Genomic DNA, 18,087 nt, shown 5'->3' with positions numbered 1-18,087 from the left:
AATTGCGCGATTTTTCGTTGATAGAAAATCAATTCGAGTACTTAATTAAATATCCACTTACATAATGAATCTGATATTCGGATCGATCTGATGAGAGGAAGATAACTGTGGCTTCTGCGTATACTTTGTAGACAATACTGCACGAATGTTTTGTAGGAGGGTCAAGTAACTTTGCATAGGATTTTGAGAAAGCACTTGGATAAAAGCAAAACTCAAAGCACCGGTGAACTGCCCCATCTCTTGAGCATCTGCAGATGTTTGTGAATCTTTGCAACCGGAAAACATGATCACATCAGCAGCGGACATCTTCTGCTGCTTGATAGCTTCCTGATTTCCACCTGTATTGGCAGCGAAGCGCTTATAAATACTCTTCGCACCGCTGAACATTTCCATGGGGTTTCTGGAGGCATATCCCATCAGAATGTTCACTGCGTCTCCACCACTTTCCTTCCAAACGTTATACTCTTTCAAACCACCATTCTGAGCACGATAAACAAAGGGTAAATCCAGTGCACTACCACTGTGGCAGGAGTCAAAGATAGCAGTCAAACGACAACCTGCCGGAAGTGGTCTCACCATTATATCATGCATGATGTCATCGATTAAGGAACCGCACTGCTTGAAGTCGACGGGATATATACAATCGTCCTTACCATCGGCTTCATCACCATCTAAATCATCTTCCTGACCACCATGACCAGAATAATGAAAGAATAAAGAATCTCCGGGACGAGCATCCTTGACAAGCCACTGCATGGCTCTGATGATGTTTTGACGCGTAGGAATACTCATGAAATCCTTTTGATCATCGGTCAACATAACAATGTTTTCAGAGGGATAACCGTTGGTCAATAAGAAACGTCGCATATTGTTAGCATCATTGATACAGCCTCTTAGCTGGTTGCCGGTCCCAATATAATTGATCCCAATCAATAAAGCCTTCCTGACTCCGTTACACTGCGAGTACTCAAAGTCCTGAACCGTTTCACCGTTGATTTGATACGACATCACTGATTGAGAAGGCATTGGGGGAGGTTCATCTGGATTCTCGTATGTCACACCGTTTACCGTATTGGCTGCCCTAGAATTCTGATTCTCATACAACTTTCCTGGGACCAAGTTTTGCGGGGTGGGACAAGCAGGACGCTCGTAGTTTGAGGTGGCCGCTGAAGAACCAGCTTGTGGTCGATCATCACTATACGCAGGAGGCGGCTCATAGCCCTGAGGTGGATAGCCCTGAGGTGGATAGCCCTGAGGTGGATAGCCCTGGGGTGGATAGCCCTGGGGTGGATAGCCCTGGGGTGGATAGCTTTGAGCAGACACCTCCTGTATAGAGTATTCCGCTTGAGGACGACTAGAATTCTTCTTCTGCTGAGAAGAGTAAGTGGTACTTGACCTTCCTGGAAACATAACTATCGTAAACACGCCTGATGAGTAGAGATAAGTGACACCTAATAGTTAGCAATGCTCATCGCGCCGTGCTATCCCACTTAATGATGATGCACAGCCCCGTTTTGGATAAGTAACAGAATTATCTTTTACTTAGTAAAGAGATGTATATATATATCGCTGATGCTTAGGGCTTCCTCCTGTACCGGAATTTCAACCAAACCAAATCTTTATACTGTACCACTTTTCTGCACAAGGCACAACGACCTTTCGTTGAACCAGGCACATTTGAGCTTGCCATAGCCTTGTAAATGCAATCAGCACAGTAGAAATGGCCACACGGGCTCGCCACGCAGCGCTCTATAGGTTCCATGCAGATTGGGCACGTAATCTCCTTCAGTGTAAAGCTGTTTCTTTTCCTTGTTTCTCTGAGCAGATCGTCCGTCGTTTTTGCTTTCTCTGTCTTACCATCAGAACCAATAATAACTACCTCATCGTCACTACTTTCTGTGTCACTAACCTCAGTATCATCTTTTTCCTCTGCCGAGGATATCTCCACCATTTCCGAACCAGGAGGCGGTAGAACCGATCTCCTTTGCCTTTTAGGAGCAGGAGGAACATCTTTAATGAAAAGATCATCATCTTCGTTATCATTTTCAGCCTGAGCGTTTGTTTCGGCTTCTTTCTCCGTCCTCGTCTCCGTCCTCGTCCTCGTCCTCGTCCTCGCCCTTGTCCCTGTCTCCGTGTCTGTTTCTGTTTCTGCTTCTAAAGTTTCGCTTCGCACACGCTTACGAGAATAGTTTGATGCTTGTTCAGCACTTTGAGGTGCTGATTTGGAACGCATACATACGGCTCCCGAAGATATACCAGGATGTCTAAATGGCATGGACGATATAATAAATCAATAGATAAGCAAAGATAACAAAGCAAAAACATTGATGTATGTATGCCAAGAATTTTATAAGCGACCAAAACCCGGTGGCGCACTACGGGGGAAAACCTTAGCTCCACCGGAAACTTCTCATTTCCTACCAAGGCTTTAATAAGCACAAAATAAAACTAAACAACTAAAATAAAACAGGTAAAACGCTCAGAGACAATATCTAAGTATCAAGAAAGCCAATAGTATGATCAAGAATCCGGCAAGATATGGATTTATACTACTAGCAACCTTCGTGTGCGAGCCAGAATTGATTGAAGAAGGTGCCTTCTTTTCCGTCTTTTCCGTTTCCGTAGAATCTGAAGAACCCTTGGAACCTTTGACATGACGAAGAACAGTAGAAGATGTTGTGGCGGTGGCACCCGTAGCAGCAGCAGCCGAAGCCACAGCATCTGCAGCGGCAGCATCTGAAGTAGTCTCCTTAGCATGCTCAGGGACTTCAGGAACCTCGGATATCTCAGCGTCCTCAGGTTCTTTCTCCTCCTCTTGAATAGGATTGATAGCAGCTCCGTAGTTAAAGGAAACCTTCATCTTAATACCTTTAGAAGAACCACCAACAGCCTTTTGGAGAGATGCCCACTCGTTGGAAACCAATTTAGGATCAACGGTATCGTCACAAGGCACCGAGACAAAAAGAAACTTGTCCTTACATTTGGTGCCAATGGCAGGCTCCTCAGCTAGACCTTGAAGAATGATGTGCACAGTAACAGACTCACCGGGAGCAACGGTAGAGGCATTGGGTCTGACACAGTAGATCTTTGGAGCCGTTGTTTTAACCTTGAAGGCCAAGTAACTTGAAGTGTCATTAGAAACCGTCACTTCTTGAGTCTGCTGCTTGGTAAATGGAGAGCAAAATTCCAGAATTTTTGGGGACACTTGCATCTTACAGAAAAGAAAAATGCGTTACAAAGTTGATCTAGGGCGGAAAGAGAAACCACGTGTAAATGGATGGATTGATGGTCTATCGAGAAGGTTAATTCCAAATGTTGATGAACTATGTAATCGTTCAAAGATCAAGCTCACACTTAACACAACTGTAGTATATATAGCCTAACAAACTTTGTAAAGAAACAAAAAAAAACAAAAAAAGGAAAATTTAAAAAGAAAAATCGTTTTAGTGACAAAATGCCTCTTCACTCGAAAAGGCGAGCGCCGAGAGGATTTTGCAAGAAGAAAAATTGAGAGATTTTGCAAAAAAAAAAAAAAAAATCTCCCCCGATGGTCGACCCGTCGATCGTGCGTCTGGTCTTCCATATTATTCCTTGCTCTCGTTTAAGTTTAACACCTCCTTTAGCTCTGCCCCTTATTCTTCACGCGTCGTTACCCAATTTGTAATTATCTCTGTGGGCCATTAATTGGAAACGGCTGTGCACCCACACCACACCATACTAAAACAGACTTATGATTTGCTTTAGATATTCACAGCCACCCAAAAGTTGCATATCGGTGGCCATAGAGGGAAATTGGTAATCGTTAAGGAGGGCGCTGTCGCTTGTTTGATGACTTCCTTGCGACCAGCAATTGATTCATTATAAGACCAGTTATCTTTGATTAATCTATATTTGCACATCTTCCAACTTTCTTTTGAGATATGGACATTCGAGTGAGTCATTCATCCAGCTGATTGCTTGCTGATTCACTAAGGCTCCCTCGTGAACTTCTTTTTTTGTCCATATTGCATTCACTTCTCATACTTTGAGAACAATGCATGAAACGCACCTTCAGATGCTTAAGTTAAAGAAAAATAAAAAAAGTGCAGACGCGACCAAAAATGGCCAAAGTAGGGGTTTAGCATATCTGGCCCTTAAAAGAATAACCCAACCTCGTTTATTTCCTCCACCATCAATCCCCATCCATCTCCCCTCTCTCTTCCCGTTGCTTCTCTTTCTTTCACTTCTTAAGTACCTCCTTTTCTTCACGCATATTTCCAGACAATCCCTGGTGCTTCCTCCATCACACTCACCCTTTTGCTTACGCGTTACACTATGAAAACCATGAGACCAAATTTACACTTGAATCTTAACAGGCAGAACTCCTACTGCGATCCTACTGCCTCATGCAATGCACCTTCTCCACTGACACCATGCTGTGTTACTCCCGTTAACAGTAGTCTGCCTTCAGCTTTTCAATTTCAAAGGCCGACCTTTCCCGGAGCCAGTAATAGCTCTCGGAGCAACTCAGTTGGTTCTATTTCATCTGATACCAACGAATCCCAGCAATCCCAGCAACCATCACAACCTCAATACCAGCCACCTCACTTACACTCGTTATATCAATGCAACAGTACTGGCTCTATCGCATCTTCTATTGGAGGTAGTCCCAGCCCTGTAACAATGACTAGCTACGACTTTACTCAGCGATTTGACGACATTCTTATGCAGGTTTACCATGCATTCGCTAATCAGCCTAGTATTACTCCATTCAATGTCAATTTCCCTCCTTCTGGCATTTGTTCCAAGATTTCAAAGCAGATGTATCATGTGCTACTCTCTGATAGTACCATCTACATTGATATATCTCCGGAAAAGCAGCAGGATCTCATGTTTGAGACTAATAGTGCAAAATGTTTGGCTGTCATAAGGCGTAGACTTCTCGATCTTTGCAATAGTAATGCCGATCAGTCAATTCCCATTATGTCACGAGCTAGTTCAACTGTTTCTTTGGGGTATTCCCAACCTCAAAGTCCTGCCGCATTTGGATCTGGCTCCTCACTGCAGCCAGCTTCCCGTAGACCCTCGTGGCTTCATCAAAATTTTGGTCCTCCGGCTGCTAGGCTTTCATCCACAGATTCCTTAGTCGATTCGGTGCAGATGCCAATACAGCAGCCGCTGCAACCTTCTCGTTCCTCACATCAGTCACATTTTTTTCCACATCAGATTCCGCAAACACCATTCTATCCGCAAGAACTTATGACTCCACCTCCTTCTTCGTATGTGAGAAAGATATCCGGTAGTCCTGTACAATCAGGTGTACAATGTGGTTCCGCATACAGCATCCCTTCGATCCAACTCAATACGCTGCATTCTGGTTTTGCAACCAGCGACAAATCACAGGATAATTTTACCTTCGAGAGTTATAAACCTCTTCAAAGCCCATTTCCCGATAAGGTGCCACCTTTGAAGGGCCTAAGGAGGCCATCTTCACAGTCGGGCTCTACAGGTTCTGCAGGTTCTGGAAGTACACTAAGTTTGAAGACTCTGACAAACGTAAACGAGGTGGAACTGAAAAATTCTAGCCCTCTCTTCAACGCGACATCGCAACGAAAGAGAGATAGTTTGAAGATGAAGAGAAATATGATGTAAGACTTTGCTGCCAACGTAATCGCTCGATATCCCCCTAACTACGTGCTACACTTTATATAAGCTCAAACTATACTATAGTTATATGTTCATTAAGTAAACACAAACGTATCAGAACAAAATATAAAATAAACTGATCATATGATACGGGTCAAATGTTCATTAGCTCATTCCCACTTCTTGAACTGGTTGATCAAATTTCTGGTGGAAGCATCATGATTTTCAACCTTCTTTTCATCTTGCAATTCAGCCAAAATGACCTTGGCCAACTTCTTTCCCAATTCAACACCCCACTGATCAAAAGAGTTGATACCCCAGATTGCTCCTTCAACAAAGGTCATCATCTCGTAGTAAGCGATCAATGAACCCAATGTGGCTGGTGTGATCTTCTGACACAATATAGTGGTGGTTGGTCTGTTACCAGAGAAAGTTTTGTGAGGAATCAAATTCTCATCGGTACCCTCAGCAGCAACCTGCTGGGAAGTCTTACCCAACATCAAAGACTCGGCCTGAGCAAAGAAATTAGCAGCCAACATCTTCTGGTGCTTGTTGTTCTCAATTGGATTGTGAGACTTGGCAGCCATAATAAAGTCAGTTGGTATCAACTTGGTACCCTGATGCACCAATTGGAAAAACGAATGCTGAGCATTTGTGGCTGGTTCACCGAACAACACAACACCCGTTTCGTAGTTGACAAACTTGTTGTCTTTGGAAACTGACTTACCATTTGACTCCATAGAAAGTTGTTGCAAGTAGGCCGGGAATCTGTTCATATATTGATCAAATGGAGCAACCAACTTGGTTTGGGCCTTGCAGAAGTTATTGTACCATATGGTGAGCAAAGCTCCAATGAATGGAATGTTTTCTTCGATTGGAGTGGAGACGAAGTGCTTGTCGACAGCCTCGGCACCCTTCAAGAACTTATCAAAGTTTTCGAAACCAACGTACAAACAAATGGACAAACCAATAGCAGACCAGACAGAGTATCTTCCTCCAACCCAACTCTCGAAACCAAACATATTCTTGATGTCGATACCGAACTTTTGAACCTCCGTAGCATTGGTACTAAGGGCAACAAAGTGCTTGGCAATATGCTTTGGATTCTGAACAGTTTTCAAAAACCAGTTTTTGGCAGTTTGAGCATTTGCACAAGTTTCCAAGGTGGTAAATGTCTTAGAAGCAATCAAGAACAAAGTAGTTTCTGGGTTGCACTGTTTCAAAGCTTCGGCAATATGCGTACCATCAACATTAGAGACGAAATGCACCTTGATTCTTGGATGAGCATAAGGTTTCAAGGCCTCGGTGACCATGACGGGACCGAGATCGGAACCTCCAATACCAATGTTGACAACATCAGTGATCTCTTTGCCGGTATAACCCTTCCAATTACCGGATCTAACCTCCTCAGAGAACTTTTTCATATGCTTCAAAACAGCATCGACCTCTGGAGCAACATTGACTCCATCGACATACATTGGTTTCATAGATCTGTTTCTTAAAGCAACGTGATAGACGGCTCTGTCCTCGGTAGTATTAATGTGCTTACCGGAAAACATGTCGTTTCTCAAGGTCTCAACCTTAGCTTCCCTAGCAAGCTCGATTAAAGCCGAGAGAATATTCTCATCGATCAAATTCTTAGAGAAATCAAACAATATTTTCGATCCATCGTAGTTTTCAAAAGTGTGAGAGAACTTGTTGAATCTGTCAGAGTCCTTAGCGAAGGCCTCCTTGGTAGAATATGTCTTTCCATAAGAACCGTAAAGCTCTTGCAATTTTTTCCATGCAGGCAAGTTAACAGGCGAAGTCATTATATATTGTTTTTAATCAGTGATGATTTCAGGAGATGTAAAAGAGAAATAGTAAAAGGAGAAGAAAGAGAAAAAGCAAAAGCAAAAGACAAAAACAAAAGGTTCAAAAAAAACAGATTATGATTATTATTACTCCGAATTATCACTGGGATGCATTTCTAATTTATGAAGAGGACACACAAATATAATTGTGATTCTGAGAGCCCGCGAAAAAAAGGTGGCCGCCCGCATGCATGCCGTGCAGGTAGACGAATATGAACCATGTATTGTTTTAGTCGGAAAAACATCTAGGCAACTATTGCCACCACAAACGGGGCCTTCAAAGCAGTGGGAGTGAAGTAAAGAGAGGCCTAGGATATAGGAGCAGAAGAAGATCCACTCTATTCTAGATTTGCATAAACATGTATTTGGAATATTTAACTAATGGACATTTTATTTTGGTGGCCGTGGTCTCGGAGTACGATGCTGCGATGCCTGATGATTTTTTCCCCCCCCCTACATCCGGATAATCGAATATCCACCCGTATATTGATTCTAACCGTTGACTTTTTCTGGGGCTAGTTTATCCGAACCCTCCCACGAATCCCCACTTTTATCCGTGACGCTATCAGCTATCCCATAATCCTTTTGTGTACTCATCAATTTGCTTTACAGAGTCTTTAATTTTGTCAATATCTTGGGACACCACTTCATTCCTTTCTCCGAGCTGGCCAAATAACGCACTTTCATTGATATCCAAATGAACTAAAGGTTTATCCTGATGCTCAGACTTCTTTTTTCTGAACTTGTGCTTCTTTTGCTCTTTCTCTTCCTCCACTTCTCTTTCTTCCTCCTCTCCTCTATCCTCTAGTGCATCCCAAACTTCGTAGAACTCTCTGAACGAATTTTCGTTCATCTGAATCATATCCACCATCATCCCGACCTGAGCTTTCTTCAAATCGATCATCTTTTCATTGTATTTGGCGTCAAAGAATTTCATCTCCCTCAATTTCCTCACATCATTCAATATGTTTAAAGTCTCGTAGAGCCTGTCTTGATTGTCCACTTTCTGCGATACGCTAGGCATTTCATCGCCTATTTTTTTCTCTCCAAATAGAGGAATGTGATCTGCACCGGGTGCATCATCTCCTTCTCCATCATATGTATCTATATCATCTGTCTCATCTTCAGAATCTTCGCTAGTAATTCCCTCTCCAACTGACTCTGAGGAATTCTTCTCGTTACTTTCAGTGTTTCGTGAAGATCCCACAGGAAGAAATTCTAGAGAAGTAAGCGGGCTAACCATCCTCCTATGGTCTATGTAGTTGTTTCCACTCGCTATTCGACTATCAGAATGATCTCCATCGTTATCCTTACCACTCGGTGAATCAGAGTACACTTCCATATCTCTAATACTGTGAAACTCGTCCGTACTATCAGTATCCAGTGCATCTAAATCGGTATTACTCTCATTACTCCCCTGAGATAACGATGTATCTATTGATGCACTGTACGAATGACCATTACGTGTCTTACTTTTTGTACTCTGGGTAGACAAGGGAACTGCGAGTTCAGGGATCGATGAACTTCCCGTAGCTGACGACTTCAACGAGCCCTCATCCATGCTGTCTCCATGATTTCTTCTCACAGTTGAAACAGGTCTAAGTTCTAACGAACTTCGTGAACCAGTCAAGAAGTCGTTCAAAGAATCCTTAGACCCGTGAGATTCACTTCTGTCCCGTGATTTTGTAAACATATCCGATTCCTGGAGTCAACGAAAGGAAATTGAGGTGTTCCTTACGCCGAACTCTTTTTAATCCCGTCTCCTTTTCTTTTTCCAGCGTTATCTCAATTTTTTTTTTCTTTATCGCTTTCAAATGGGCTTTTCCTTCCTACCAAGTCTTCATCGCTATGGCGTTCCTGTCACATTCGTATAGACGGAATAGTATTAGCTTGCCGGAATTGCAGGCGACCAAGGGTTCAAGGTTTTTCAGGAAACAAACTACTTGGAAAAAATTGCTTTGGGTCAAGCAAGATTATGACGATGATTACACTGATAGCTCCTTCCTTTCTCAGCTGAAGAGGAACTCAACCGTGGTGAACTACTCCTACTGGAAGCTATTTAGAGATTTTTCGCTTGTTAACTTGCATCTTTCTGTCATAATGTGTGTCATTCTCGTTTTTTATGGGATGTACATGTTACGTTGGGATCCTGTTAGACCCATCATACTGAGTTCCGCACTCACTTTACTAGGATTCATAGTCTACGTGGTCACCCTTAAAATTAGAAGAAACAAAGAACTTATCAGACTACAACACTGGAAGATTCTCCAGCTAACAAGTAGTAGAGAATCAGGCTCTGCTGCTGCTCATTTGGACCTTGAGAAGTATATCACCGAGCCTGCCTCTCCAGGACTCATAAGTGCTTTCAAATCGTCAATGCTCATATTGCTGCACCTACTTACATTATCTCCTGTCTTGAAATCACTCACAAATTCATCTGCATCTGATTCTATCTGGGCTATAAGTGCCTGGCTATGTCTTCTCAATGTTTTATTCAACGATTATGTCATCGATTTTCCACAGAAGCAGAGATTTCCAGAATTAGGTGCTGTAGCTACTACTGCCAATGCAGCACCAGTTCTTCCCAAAATCGGTTCTCATTCAAACATGTCCAAAAACATAGCACTCTCCAATGCCATTGTTTTGGCATCCAGACTGAACTCCAATCTCTCGGCCTTTTGCTTTATTCTCTTCTCTATAGAACTTTGTGGACTCTTTCCTATATTCAATAATTTCACACGACGCTGCCAATTCTGGGTTTTCCACTGGCTTCAGGTTGGTACCATAGTCTTCGGTGTTTCCTATGCTATGTATAGGATATTTGGAACCGGCTGGTGCATTTGTTGGCTAAGCTTACACCTACTTATTGTTGTGGTGGGACCTCTATATTTCATTGCTTTGCAGAAGTATAAAGACGAGCTTCAAGGACCCTGGGACCCTGCTCATCCTGTTGTCAAAAGTATTCAATAATTTTGCTTTATAGTACACGATTATCCCATATAAACACCTGCTGCCAGGCACAAGTTCCTTCTAGTAAAGTGCACCTTGTAAACCGGTGTTTTCTTCGTGAAAAACACCGCCATATGATCCTGAGTAGCAGCAAATTCCTTTCTTCTCTTGATTTCGTCTGCAGCGTCGTTAGGTCTCTTATCGTCTCCAGCAATGTTGTCCACTCTTGTAGTTTCATCAGAATCTTTAGCGTTAATGACAGATTCGTAAGTAAACTTCTCGGGCCTTGGATTATTGCTGTCAAGAGTACCACGTTTCACATCCCACACTCTGATACTATTATCAGAGCCTCCACTGACAAGCACAGAACCATCTCTGCTGAAACTTAATGAATAAATGGAGCCACCACCATGGCCACGCATTGACTTTAACTTCCTGCCAGAGGCAATATCAAACAAATTAATTACACTATCTTCTCCTGCGGTGGCGAGCCAACGTCCATCCGGTGAACAAGCAAGAGCATTGATTGGCATAGTATGGCCTATAAAAACACGCACAGACTCTCCCCTAGCTATGTCCCACATTCTCACCGTTCTATCGCTCGAACCTGTAAATAGATAGGTGGAATTAGGGTGAAACTCCACCACATCCACATCATTCAAGTGGCCCGCAAATATCCGGAGAGGATATATATGATCGCAAGACCAAAGTCTAGCCGTCTGATCATGGGAACCGGTAACAAAATAGTGACCTAATGGAGAGAACTTGACATCCCACACTGGCGCATTATGGCCCTTGTATGAAACCAATGCAGAATATGTATCCATTGACCATAGCCGTACCGTCTTATCCTCAGAGGCTGAAAGTAAATAATGATTGTCCGGAGAAAAATCAAGCCCATAAACGGCACCACTATGGCCTATAAGTCTGCGACTATTGTTGATAGCAAGTCCATCATCAGCAGTCTCATTGAATTCGTCATGTTTTAAAACAGATCTCAACGGAGATCCGTCGATAGACCACAACTTGATGAACGAATACTGAAAGCCGCTAGCGATCATTGTAGAATCATCATTGAATTCAGCACACGTCATGTCGTTGTTGGTGTTATGGAAAGTGTACATGCAGACACTAGGTAAATGTGCCTGCACGGCATTCAATCTGATCTTGGCACGAGAATCCTGAACCTTGATGATTTCTCGTTTTAAATCATATACATTTTTCTGGGGAAGGGGAAGGACGTCTTTACTGGGAGACTCGTCTGCCGTCGATTCAATGTTGAAGTTTTCACTGTACTCTTGCATTAATGTCTTTTCTGGTGGTTTATCCCCATTTTTGTCCTTTTCTACATCGTCCCTTTGTTTCAATTCTGCTTCCACTTCTTTAGTAAAGTCAGAGTCGTTGGGAATCTGACCCAACTTCAAGGATTTACCATTGAGAAGTTCTGCTGGATTTGCGCGATCCTTTTCCTTTTGCTTTTCCTCAGCTAAAGTCTCTTCTCCGCTGTTAATCAATTGATAAACAGCAGGTATACCCTCCGCCTTCTCCAAAGCTTCTGTCTCGTCCTGAGCAGCAGTAGTTACCTCTATCTGAGTTACAACTTCCATATTGTTATTGATGGTTCTAACAAGAATACCACCACCAATACCTTGATTTTCGTTCAAGAATCCTAACACCAAATTCATAGATGTCGTCGAAACATATATCCGATATTTGTTATGCTTGAATATTGATGCCACCTGATTCTGCTCTATATGTGAAGGTAGGGAGATGCCTCCCAACCCTCTCACTTCGTAACCATGCTGTAAGAGATGGTCATTCTTGAACCTCTCGTAGAAGCTTCTAGATTCTGCAGATTCGCTTCTCTGAATCAACGCTAGGTACAAATAAACAAACAGCGGATACAAAAACTTGTCGAGTTCATACTGGTACATCTCCAAGGAGTTCTCGCACCATGTACGAAACATCGAATAAGCTCTTCCATACATACTTGGGTTCTCGTCATACTGCCTTTGTCTAGAGATCTTCTGCTGTTGGATAAACTGCTGTTGCTGGAATTGAAGGTTTGATCTGTCGGAGACAATAGTTTTAGGCTTTTCGAAATTCGAGTTTCCTGGGGTCAATGGAATGGTTGGTTGCCCCGGAATCTTAGTACTCTCAATTCGAAGTGTGGCCTCTGTCTGGTGATAGCCTTTTTTGTTTAGATATTCCAGTACCAGCCGGTTCATGTCTGCTTGTGTGAAATGGCGCGCTTGCTGTTGCCTTGAGGCATTTTGTAGTTGTTGCTGCTGCTGCTGCTGTTGTTGTTGTTGTTGTTGCTGTTGCGGCTGTTGCTGTTGCTGTTGCTCTTGTGGCTGCTGCTGACCTTGCTGCTGCGAAGAAACTTGGTTGGAGGCCATAATAAACTTGATTTTTTCTCAACGATCAATTGCAAAACACTCGTTATTCCATACGTATTCAACTTTGTGGTTAGTGCTTTCCTCAGTATTTTCGACATGAGACTTTTCTTCGGATAGGGCCCTCTTGAGCTTTGTAATCAAAAAATTTTCATAAATCATATCGTCGCATCCATCGACCGAAATCTACGGCATTTATCTTTAGCAAATCTGATACCATTGTGGCCAATCCGCGTGCATCTTAGCGTCTGATAAGAGAGATCGTGTCCTTTCTCTCCTTCATATTACTTAGTTTCTCCTTTCAACATCCACCATGATTTCGTATCAACAACTACTTCCAATAGGATCTCTCATGATGATTAGCACATGCTCTTTCATGCTTGGTATATTTTTTGCTGATTGGCCCTATGACTACTATACCTTATGGGATTCCTCTCACGGTGAAGAATTTTTCACAAAAGCCTTGGATCATTACAAGACTTTGGCCACGCAGCCTACAGTGATTATCAGCTCCCTTGCTGGAATTATGTCGATTGGCTTCATTGGTTCATTTATCAAGATTTTCAAGCCATCCGAGGACACCAAATACTTTGAGTATGGTTCTCTTATTGCCCTCGTTTCTGCTGTTTGTATCTACTTAACCAATGTTAGAACGGGACAAATGTCTGCCTTGTTTGGCGAGTGGGGTGAAGTTAGTCAGAACGTCGGATTGAGTGTTATTGCGGCATCTCAGGTGATGATCGTTGTATTGCTTCTCGGTGTGGTGGTGCTTCAGTGCGGCCTATTTTACGCTGAATATTCAGATTATAAGGCCAAGACTGACTTTTACATGAAGGAATTGGGCGAACAGTTCATCTCTGCCGAAGAAGCAAAACAGAGAGGATCCAAATCCAAGCCATCTGAGACTAAGACTAAGTCTAAGCCTAAGTCTAAGCCTAAATCTAAGGCTAATGCTAGAGCTAAAACCACGGGTGCTTCTTCTAAGGAAACTTCTACCAAGTCAAGAAAGGCTTGAAGTTTTTATCTAGGTATACAATATCACTCTGAATTCTAATTATTCTTCTTTGTAGGTCTCATTATACCAATGGATCCGTCTTGGCCAATATATCCTGGAGCCATCATTCGAACTGCGTTCTCCCATGCTTTAAAATTCTTCTTCATTTCATCTGTATAAGTATTGTTCAATTTTTCTATTAGTTCACACTCTTTTTTGGTTATCTCTTGAAAACTCTGATGAATTTGCTGTACCGTCTTGTCTCTGCACTCATCAATAGTCTTCGGTAGCTGGTCAAAGTCATACGGTAGTGTCACTGGTCTCGGCCTCTGATAAGAACCAGGAGAAACTATAAGAGGAATTTGCTCTAGGATTGGACTAGAAGGCATAATATAGGGCGAAACAGACAACTTTGACTAGCAACGTCTGTGTGATAGCTGATGAATGCTGACTAGATGTAAACGACTAATAGTAATAATTTTGCAGCCACAATTATTCATAATCTTTTGGATGTGGCGCAGTATTAGTCAGTCGGATCTCCAAGTGTCGAATTCTTAAAAATTTTCTGTAGGGCACCATCATTAAGGATCATCAGTAGTTTTTATTTTTCTCTTTTTCATTAGTAACAACCCAAAACATAATGTCTTCTCTACAAATCTTTTCAGATCGAGGCTCCAAGATTCCGTCTTTGGTCAGAAACTTGAAGATTGGTATTGGTGCTGCTGTGTTTCAACCCTCTGTCAAGCTTGTAGCAGACACCGACAACGAAGAGTACAATCTCACCTTGGTTGACAAGAAATCTGGCTTCCAATTAATCGAAGCAAACGCTATTGTCAAGTATTTGGCTGCTACCTCAAAGAAAGGTTCCAAGGATGCATTTAAAGTTGACCCTGTTGAACTTGTTCTCGATGATATTTTAAAGAAGAGGAAGTTCAATGACTCCATTCTTCCATTGGTGAAGCCATTTTCTCAAGCAGATGCCACTTCTATTCCTCAGATATTTGCCTTTGCTACTTTGTATCCTGTTCTCACCAAGACGGCTCATAAAAATGAGGGCTTTGAGGACCTCAAGAGTTGGTTTAATGCATTTGCCGCTCTACCCGAAGTTATTGAAGGTGTCAAAGCAGTCACAAGTCTCACCCACTTGGAGAGAAGCAAGGAGAAAAATACAGGCAAAAGAAATGTTATTGTGCGTCATGAAGTTGTGAAACCAGAGGGAAAACTGGCCCCAAAGGAAGGTGAACGCAATATACTTATCACATCCGCCTTGCCTTATGTCAACAATGTTCCTCATTTGGGTAATATCGTTGGTTCAGTTCTTTCCGCAGATATCTTTGCCAGATACTGCAAGAGGAGAAACTATAATGCTCTCTTCATCTGTGGTACCGACGAGTACGGTACCGCTACCGAGACTAAAGCATTAGAAGAGCACGTGACTCCCCGTGAGTTGTGTACCAAGTATCACAAGATTCACAAAGATGTATACGATTGGTTTGACATTGGTTTTGATTACTTTGGACGTACTACAACTGCAAAGCAGACCGAGATTTCCCAGAAGATCTTTTTAGAATTACACAAAAATGGCTATTTAGAGGAGCAGTCAATGAAGCAGTTGTACTGCCCTGTTCACAAAGGATACTTGGCTGATCGTTATGTGGAAGGTGAGTGCCCAAAATGTCATTACGAAGACGCAAGAGGTGATCAATGTGATAAATGTGGTACGTTATTAGATCCATTCGAGTTGATTAACCCTCGTTGTAAGTTGGATAATGCTACACCTGAACCTAGACATTCGAACCACATTTTCATTTCTTTAGATAAACTCGAGCCTGAGTTGAAAGAGTGGGTTAAAAAGTCATCCACTGAGGGTCATTGGTCAAAGAATGCGAAGACTATCACTAACTCCTGGTTGCGCGAAGGTTTAAAGCCTCGTTGTATCACTAGGGACCTTGTGTGGGGTACTCCTGTGCCATTGAAAGGTTTCGAAGATAAGGTGCTATATGTCTGGTTTGACGCTACTATTGGTTACGTTTCCATCACCGCCAACTATACTGATGATTGGAGAGCCTGGTGGCAGAATCCTGAACATGTCAAACTTTATCAATTCATGGGTAAGGATAATGTTCCATTCCACACAGTTGTCTTCCCATCCACTGAGATTGCTACTCGCGAGCCTTGGACTATGTTGCATCACTTAAACACCACCGAATACCTACAATATGAAGGCGGTAAGTTTTCCAAATCCAGAAACATCGGTGTCTTCGGTAATAACGCTAAAGAAACTGGTATTTCTCCTTCGGTCTGGAGATATTACTTGACCTCTATTAGACCAGAAACACAGGATTCTCAGTTCTCTTGGGAAGAGTTTGTTACCAAAAATAACAGCGAGTTGCTCGCCAATTTAGGTAACTTCGTCAACAGAATCGTTAAGTACGTCAACGCTAAATACAATGGTGTCGTTCCTCAATTCGATGTTAAGAATTGTGAGGATTACGCTAAAGCGTTGCAAGATTTCAACAAGTTGATTGAGACATATAACGAGGATCTTGATTCTGTTCACGAGAGAAAAGGTCTCGAAACCGCTATGTTAACCTCTGCCAGAGGTAACCAATTCTTACAAGACAACAAGCTTGACAACTCGTTGTATAATGACCATCCAGATAAAGCTGATGCCGTCGTTGCCATTGGCTTGAACATTGTTTATCTTGTGTCTGCATTAATTTCTCCCTACATGCCAGAAGCCACAAGCCTAATCGAGAAAATATTGAATGTTCCTGAATTAAGAATTCCGGACAAGCTTGAACTTTGGATTCAAGGTGGACATTGTATTGGCAAGCCTCAGTATTTGTTCAGTAGAATAGATGAGAAAAAGGTCGAAGAATGGAGAGCCAAATACGGTGGCCAACACGCATAAATCATTTTTGTTTATTATCTGCTTTGTGTTCGTTTTGTGTCGATTAATACATTTTCTAGTTAAAACGCTGAAATGTGTTTCAATGTGATCGAGTCCTACGTAGCCTAAGATTTTCCTAGTTGGGAAATCTGTGTTCTGAGGATTTTTAGCGCTTACAAGGCCAGAATACCGATTTCTTATAATATCCATCTGAGAGTAAAAGTGGTATCTTCTATCATCAGTGCCAGAATGCCGGAACACGAGTTCACATTATCAAAATCTGGTGTGTCCGAGGAAGATGCAGAATACCGTCAGACATACATTGGAAAAAAGCTGAGAATTCCAAGAATCATGCCTTCATATCAGTTGGAGCATGTATTTCCAATAAGTGCCGTGAGGAAAGAAAGGGAAACAGAGGGCTTGGATCCACCAAGATTGCTTCTCCCAAGAGATATGGTATACAGTATCCAGCCACCCCATGCACCTGGTTCCATATTCTCATTACCTTCAATACGTGCAAGTACATCAGATTTTCATACGCCCGTTTCACCTTCTTGCATAGTCAATACTATGCCACCCCACACGCCATCAGTTAGACCTGTAAGTACTTCTCCGATTCCACAGGCTGTTCTTCCAGCCCGCATTCGGGCACCAAGGAAATTTAGCCGTAGGGTGACAATATCTGAGTTGATAGAGCGGTTTGACGTGTCTACTGCTGACAAGTTCTTCAATATATATGGACAAACACTACTTCCTTTCATTTCTCCCAATGGACTCAGTTTGAAACATTTTCGGGACAATGAGGAATATGTTTATAGGGCCAACAGAAAGCAGCATGCAAAGACCCTACCTATTCGCTATTCGGGAATGAGTGACGTAAACTATTATGAGCCATTGGTACTCAGATACAAAAAAAGCAGTATGGGAAGAGGTATGGATGGGGGTGGCGAAGGACTTTGTCCTTACTGCCCGTTGCCAATGGGTGAACAAGATAGTGCTTTTTACGATAGGAAGGACTCCAACTATTTGCACCATGTCACTAAACTACATGGAGTCTACTCCAACGGTATCGAGATGCCATTCCCATACTTTGTGGGGAAAGCCATCGAAACGAAAACTTTGAAGACTCGTGGTGAAGTGGCCAATACCGTCAATGCTGTGAAGTGCACCAAATGCAAACAGATGCTCAAAATACAGCCGTTGGATTCCATCATCACATCTCCCGGAAACAAGTTCTTGGCTTATTTCCGTCATATGTTGATTCATAATCAGAAAAAGAATTACGGTAAGACTAAAGGGTACCAGCCAGAAGCATGAATGCTTCCATCCGCTCCCTCTGCTCTCTACATTTTGCATTAATCATACATATTTAAACGA

The 18,087-nt window shown here is 42.4% G+C and overlaps 8 protein-coding genes across 8 annotated transcripts; 4 read left to right on the top strand and 4 right to left on the bottom strand.

The window, feature by feature from the left end:
- Positions 1–57: 57 nt before the first annotated feature.
- Positions 58–3,211, bottom strand: FOA43_000318 (uncharacterized protein; the record flags this gene model as incomplete). Its single annotated transcript, XM_038920651.1, has 3 exons — positions 58–1,427; positions 1,858–2,010; positions 2,551–3,211. 3 exons carry the CDS (start codon positions 3,209–3,211, stop codon positions 58–60), a joined length of 2,184 nt encoding a protein of 727 aa, XP_038776579.1.
- Positions 3,212–5,795: 2,584 nt separating this feature from the next.
- Positions 5,796–7,436, bottom strand: PGI1 (glucose-6-phosphate isomerase; the record flags this gene model as incomplete). Its single annotated transcript, XM_038920650.1, has 1 exon — positions 5,796–7,436. The coding sequence occupies one exon, from the start codon at positions 7,434–7,436 to the stop codon at positions 5,796–5,798; it is 1,641 nt and encodes a 546-aa protein (XP_038776578.1).
- Positions 7,437–8,043: 607 nt separating this feature from the next.
- On the bottom strand, positions 8,044–9,171 carry FOA43_000316 (uncharacterized protein; the record flags this gene model as incomplete). Its single annotated transcript, XM_038920649.1, has 1 exon — positions 8,044–9,171. The coding sequence occupies one exon, from the start codon at positions 9,169–9,171 to the stop codon at positions 8,044–8,046; it is 1,128 nt and encodes a 375-aa protein (XP_038776577.1).
- A 155-nt stretch (positions 9,172–9,326) lies between these two features.
- On the top strand, positions 9,327–10,448 carry FOA43_000315 (uncharacterized protein; the record flags this gene model as incomplete). The annotated part of the gene is made up of 1 exon (XM_038920648.1): positions 9,327–10,448. One exon carries the CDS (start codon positions 9,327–9,329, stop codon positions 10,446–10,448), a length of 1,122 nt encoding a protein of 373 aa, XP_038776576.1.
- Positions 10,449–10,468: 20 nt separating this feature from the next.
- On the bottom strand, positions 10,469–12,826 carry FOA43_000314 (uncharacterized protein; the record flags this gene model as incomplete). Its single annotated transcript, XM_038920647.1, has 1 exon — positions 10,469–12,826. One exon carries the CDS (start codon positions 12,824–12,826, stop codon positions 10,469–10,471), a length of 2,358 nt encoding a protein of 785 aa, XP_038776575.1.
- A 310-nt stretch (positions 12,827–13,136) lies between these two features.
- Positions 13,137–13,838, top strand: FOA43_000313 (uncharacterized protein; the record flags this gene model as incomplete). The annotated part of the gene is made up of 1 exon (XM_038920646.1): positions 13,137–13,838. One exon carries the CDS (start codon positions 13,137–13,139, stop codon positions 13,836–13,838), a length of 702 nt encoding a protein of 233 aa, XP_038776574.1.
- A 619-nt stretch (positions 13,839–14,457) lies between these two features.
- MES1 (methionine--tRNA ligase mes1) lies at positions 14,458–16,731 on the top strand (the record flags this gene model as incomplete). Its single annotated transcript, XM_038920645.1, has 1 exon — positions 14,458–16,731. One exon carries the CDS (start codon positions 14,458–14,460, stop codon positions 16,729–16,731), a length of 2,274 nt encoding a protein of 757 aa, XP_038776573.1.
- A 228-nt stretch (positions 16,732–16,959) lies between these two features.
- Positions 16,960–18,027, top strand: FOA43_000311 (uncharacterized protein; the record flags this gene model as incomplete). The annotated part of the gene is made up of 1 exon (XM_038920644.1): positions 16,960–18,027. The coding sequence occupies one exon, from the start codon at positions 16,960–16,962 to the stop codon at positions 18,025–18,027; it is 1,068 nt and encodes a 355-aa protein (XP_038776572.1).
- Positions 18,028–18,087: the final 60 nt, after the last annotated feature.

This window comes from Brettanomyces nanus, chromosome 1 (genome assembly GCF_011074865.1).
Source record: "Brettanomyces nanus chromosome 1, complete sequence".
Taxonomy (NCBI): Eukaryota; Fungi; Ascomycota; class Pichiomycetes; order Pichiales; family Pichiaceae; genus Brettanomyces; species Brettanomyces nanus.
The sequence above is the reverse complement of the archived record's forward strand: the minus strand, read 5'-3'. Positions and strand labels throughout refer to the sequence as shown.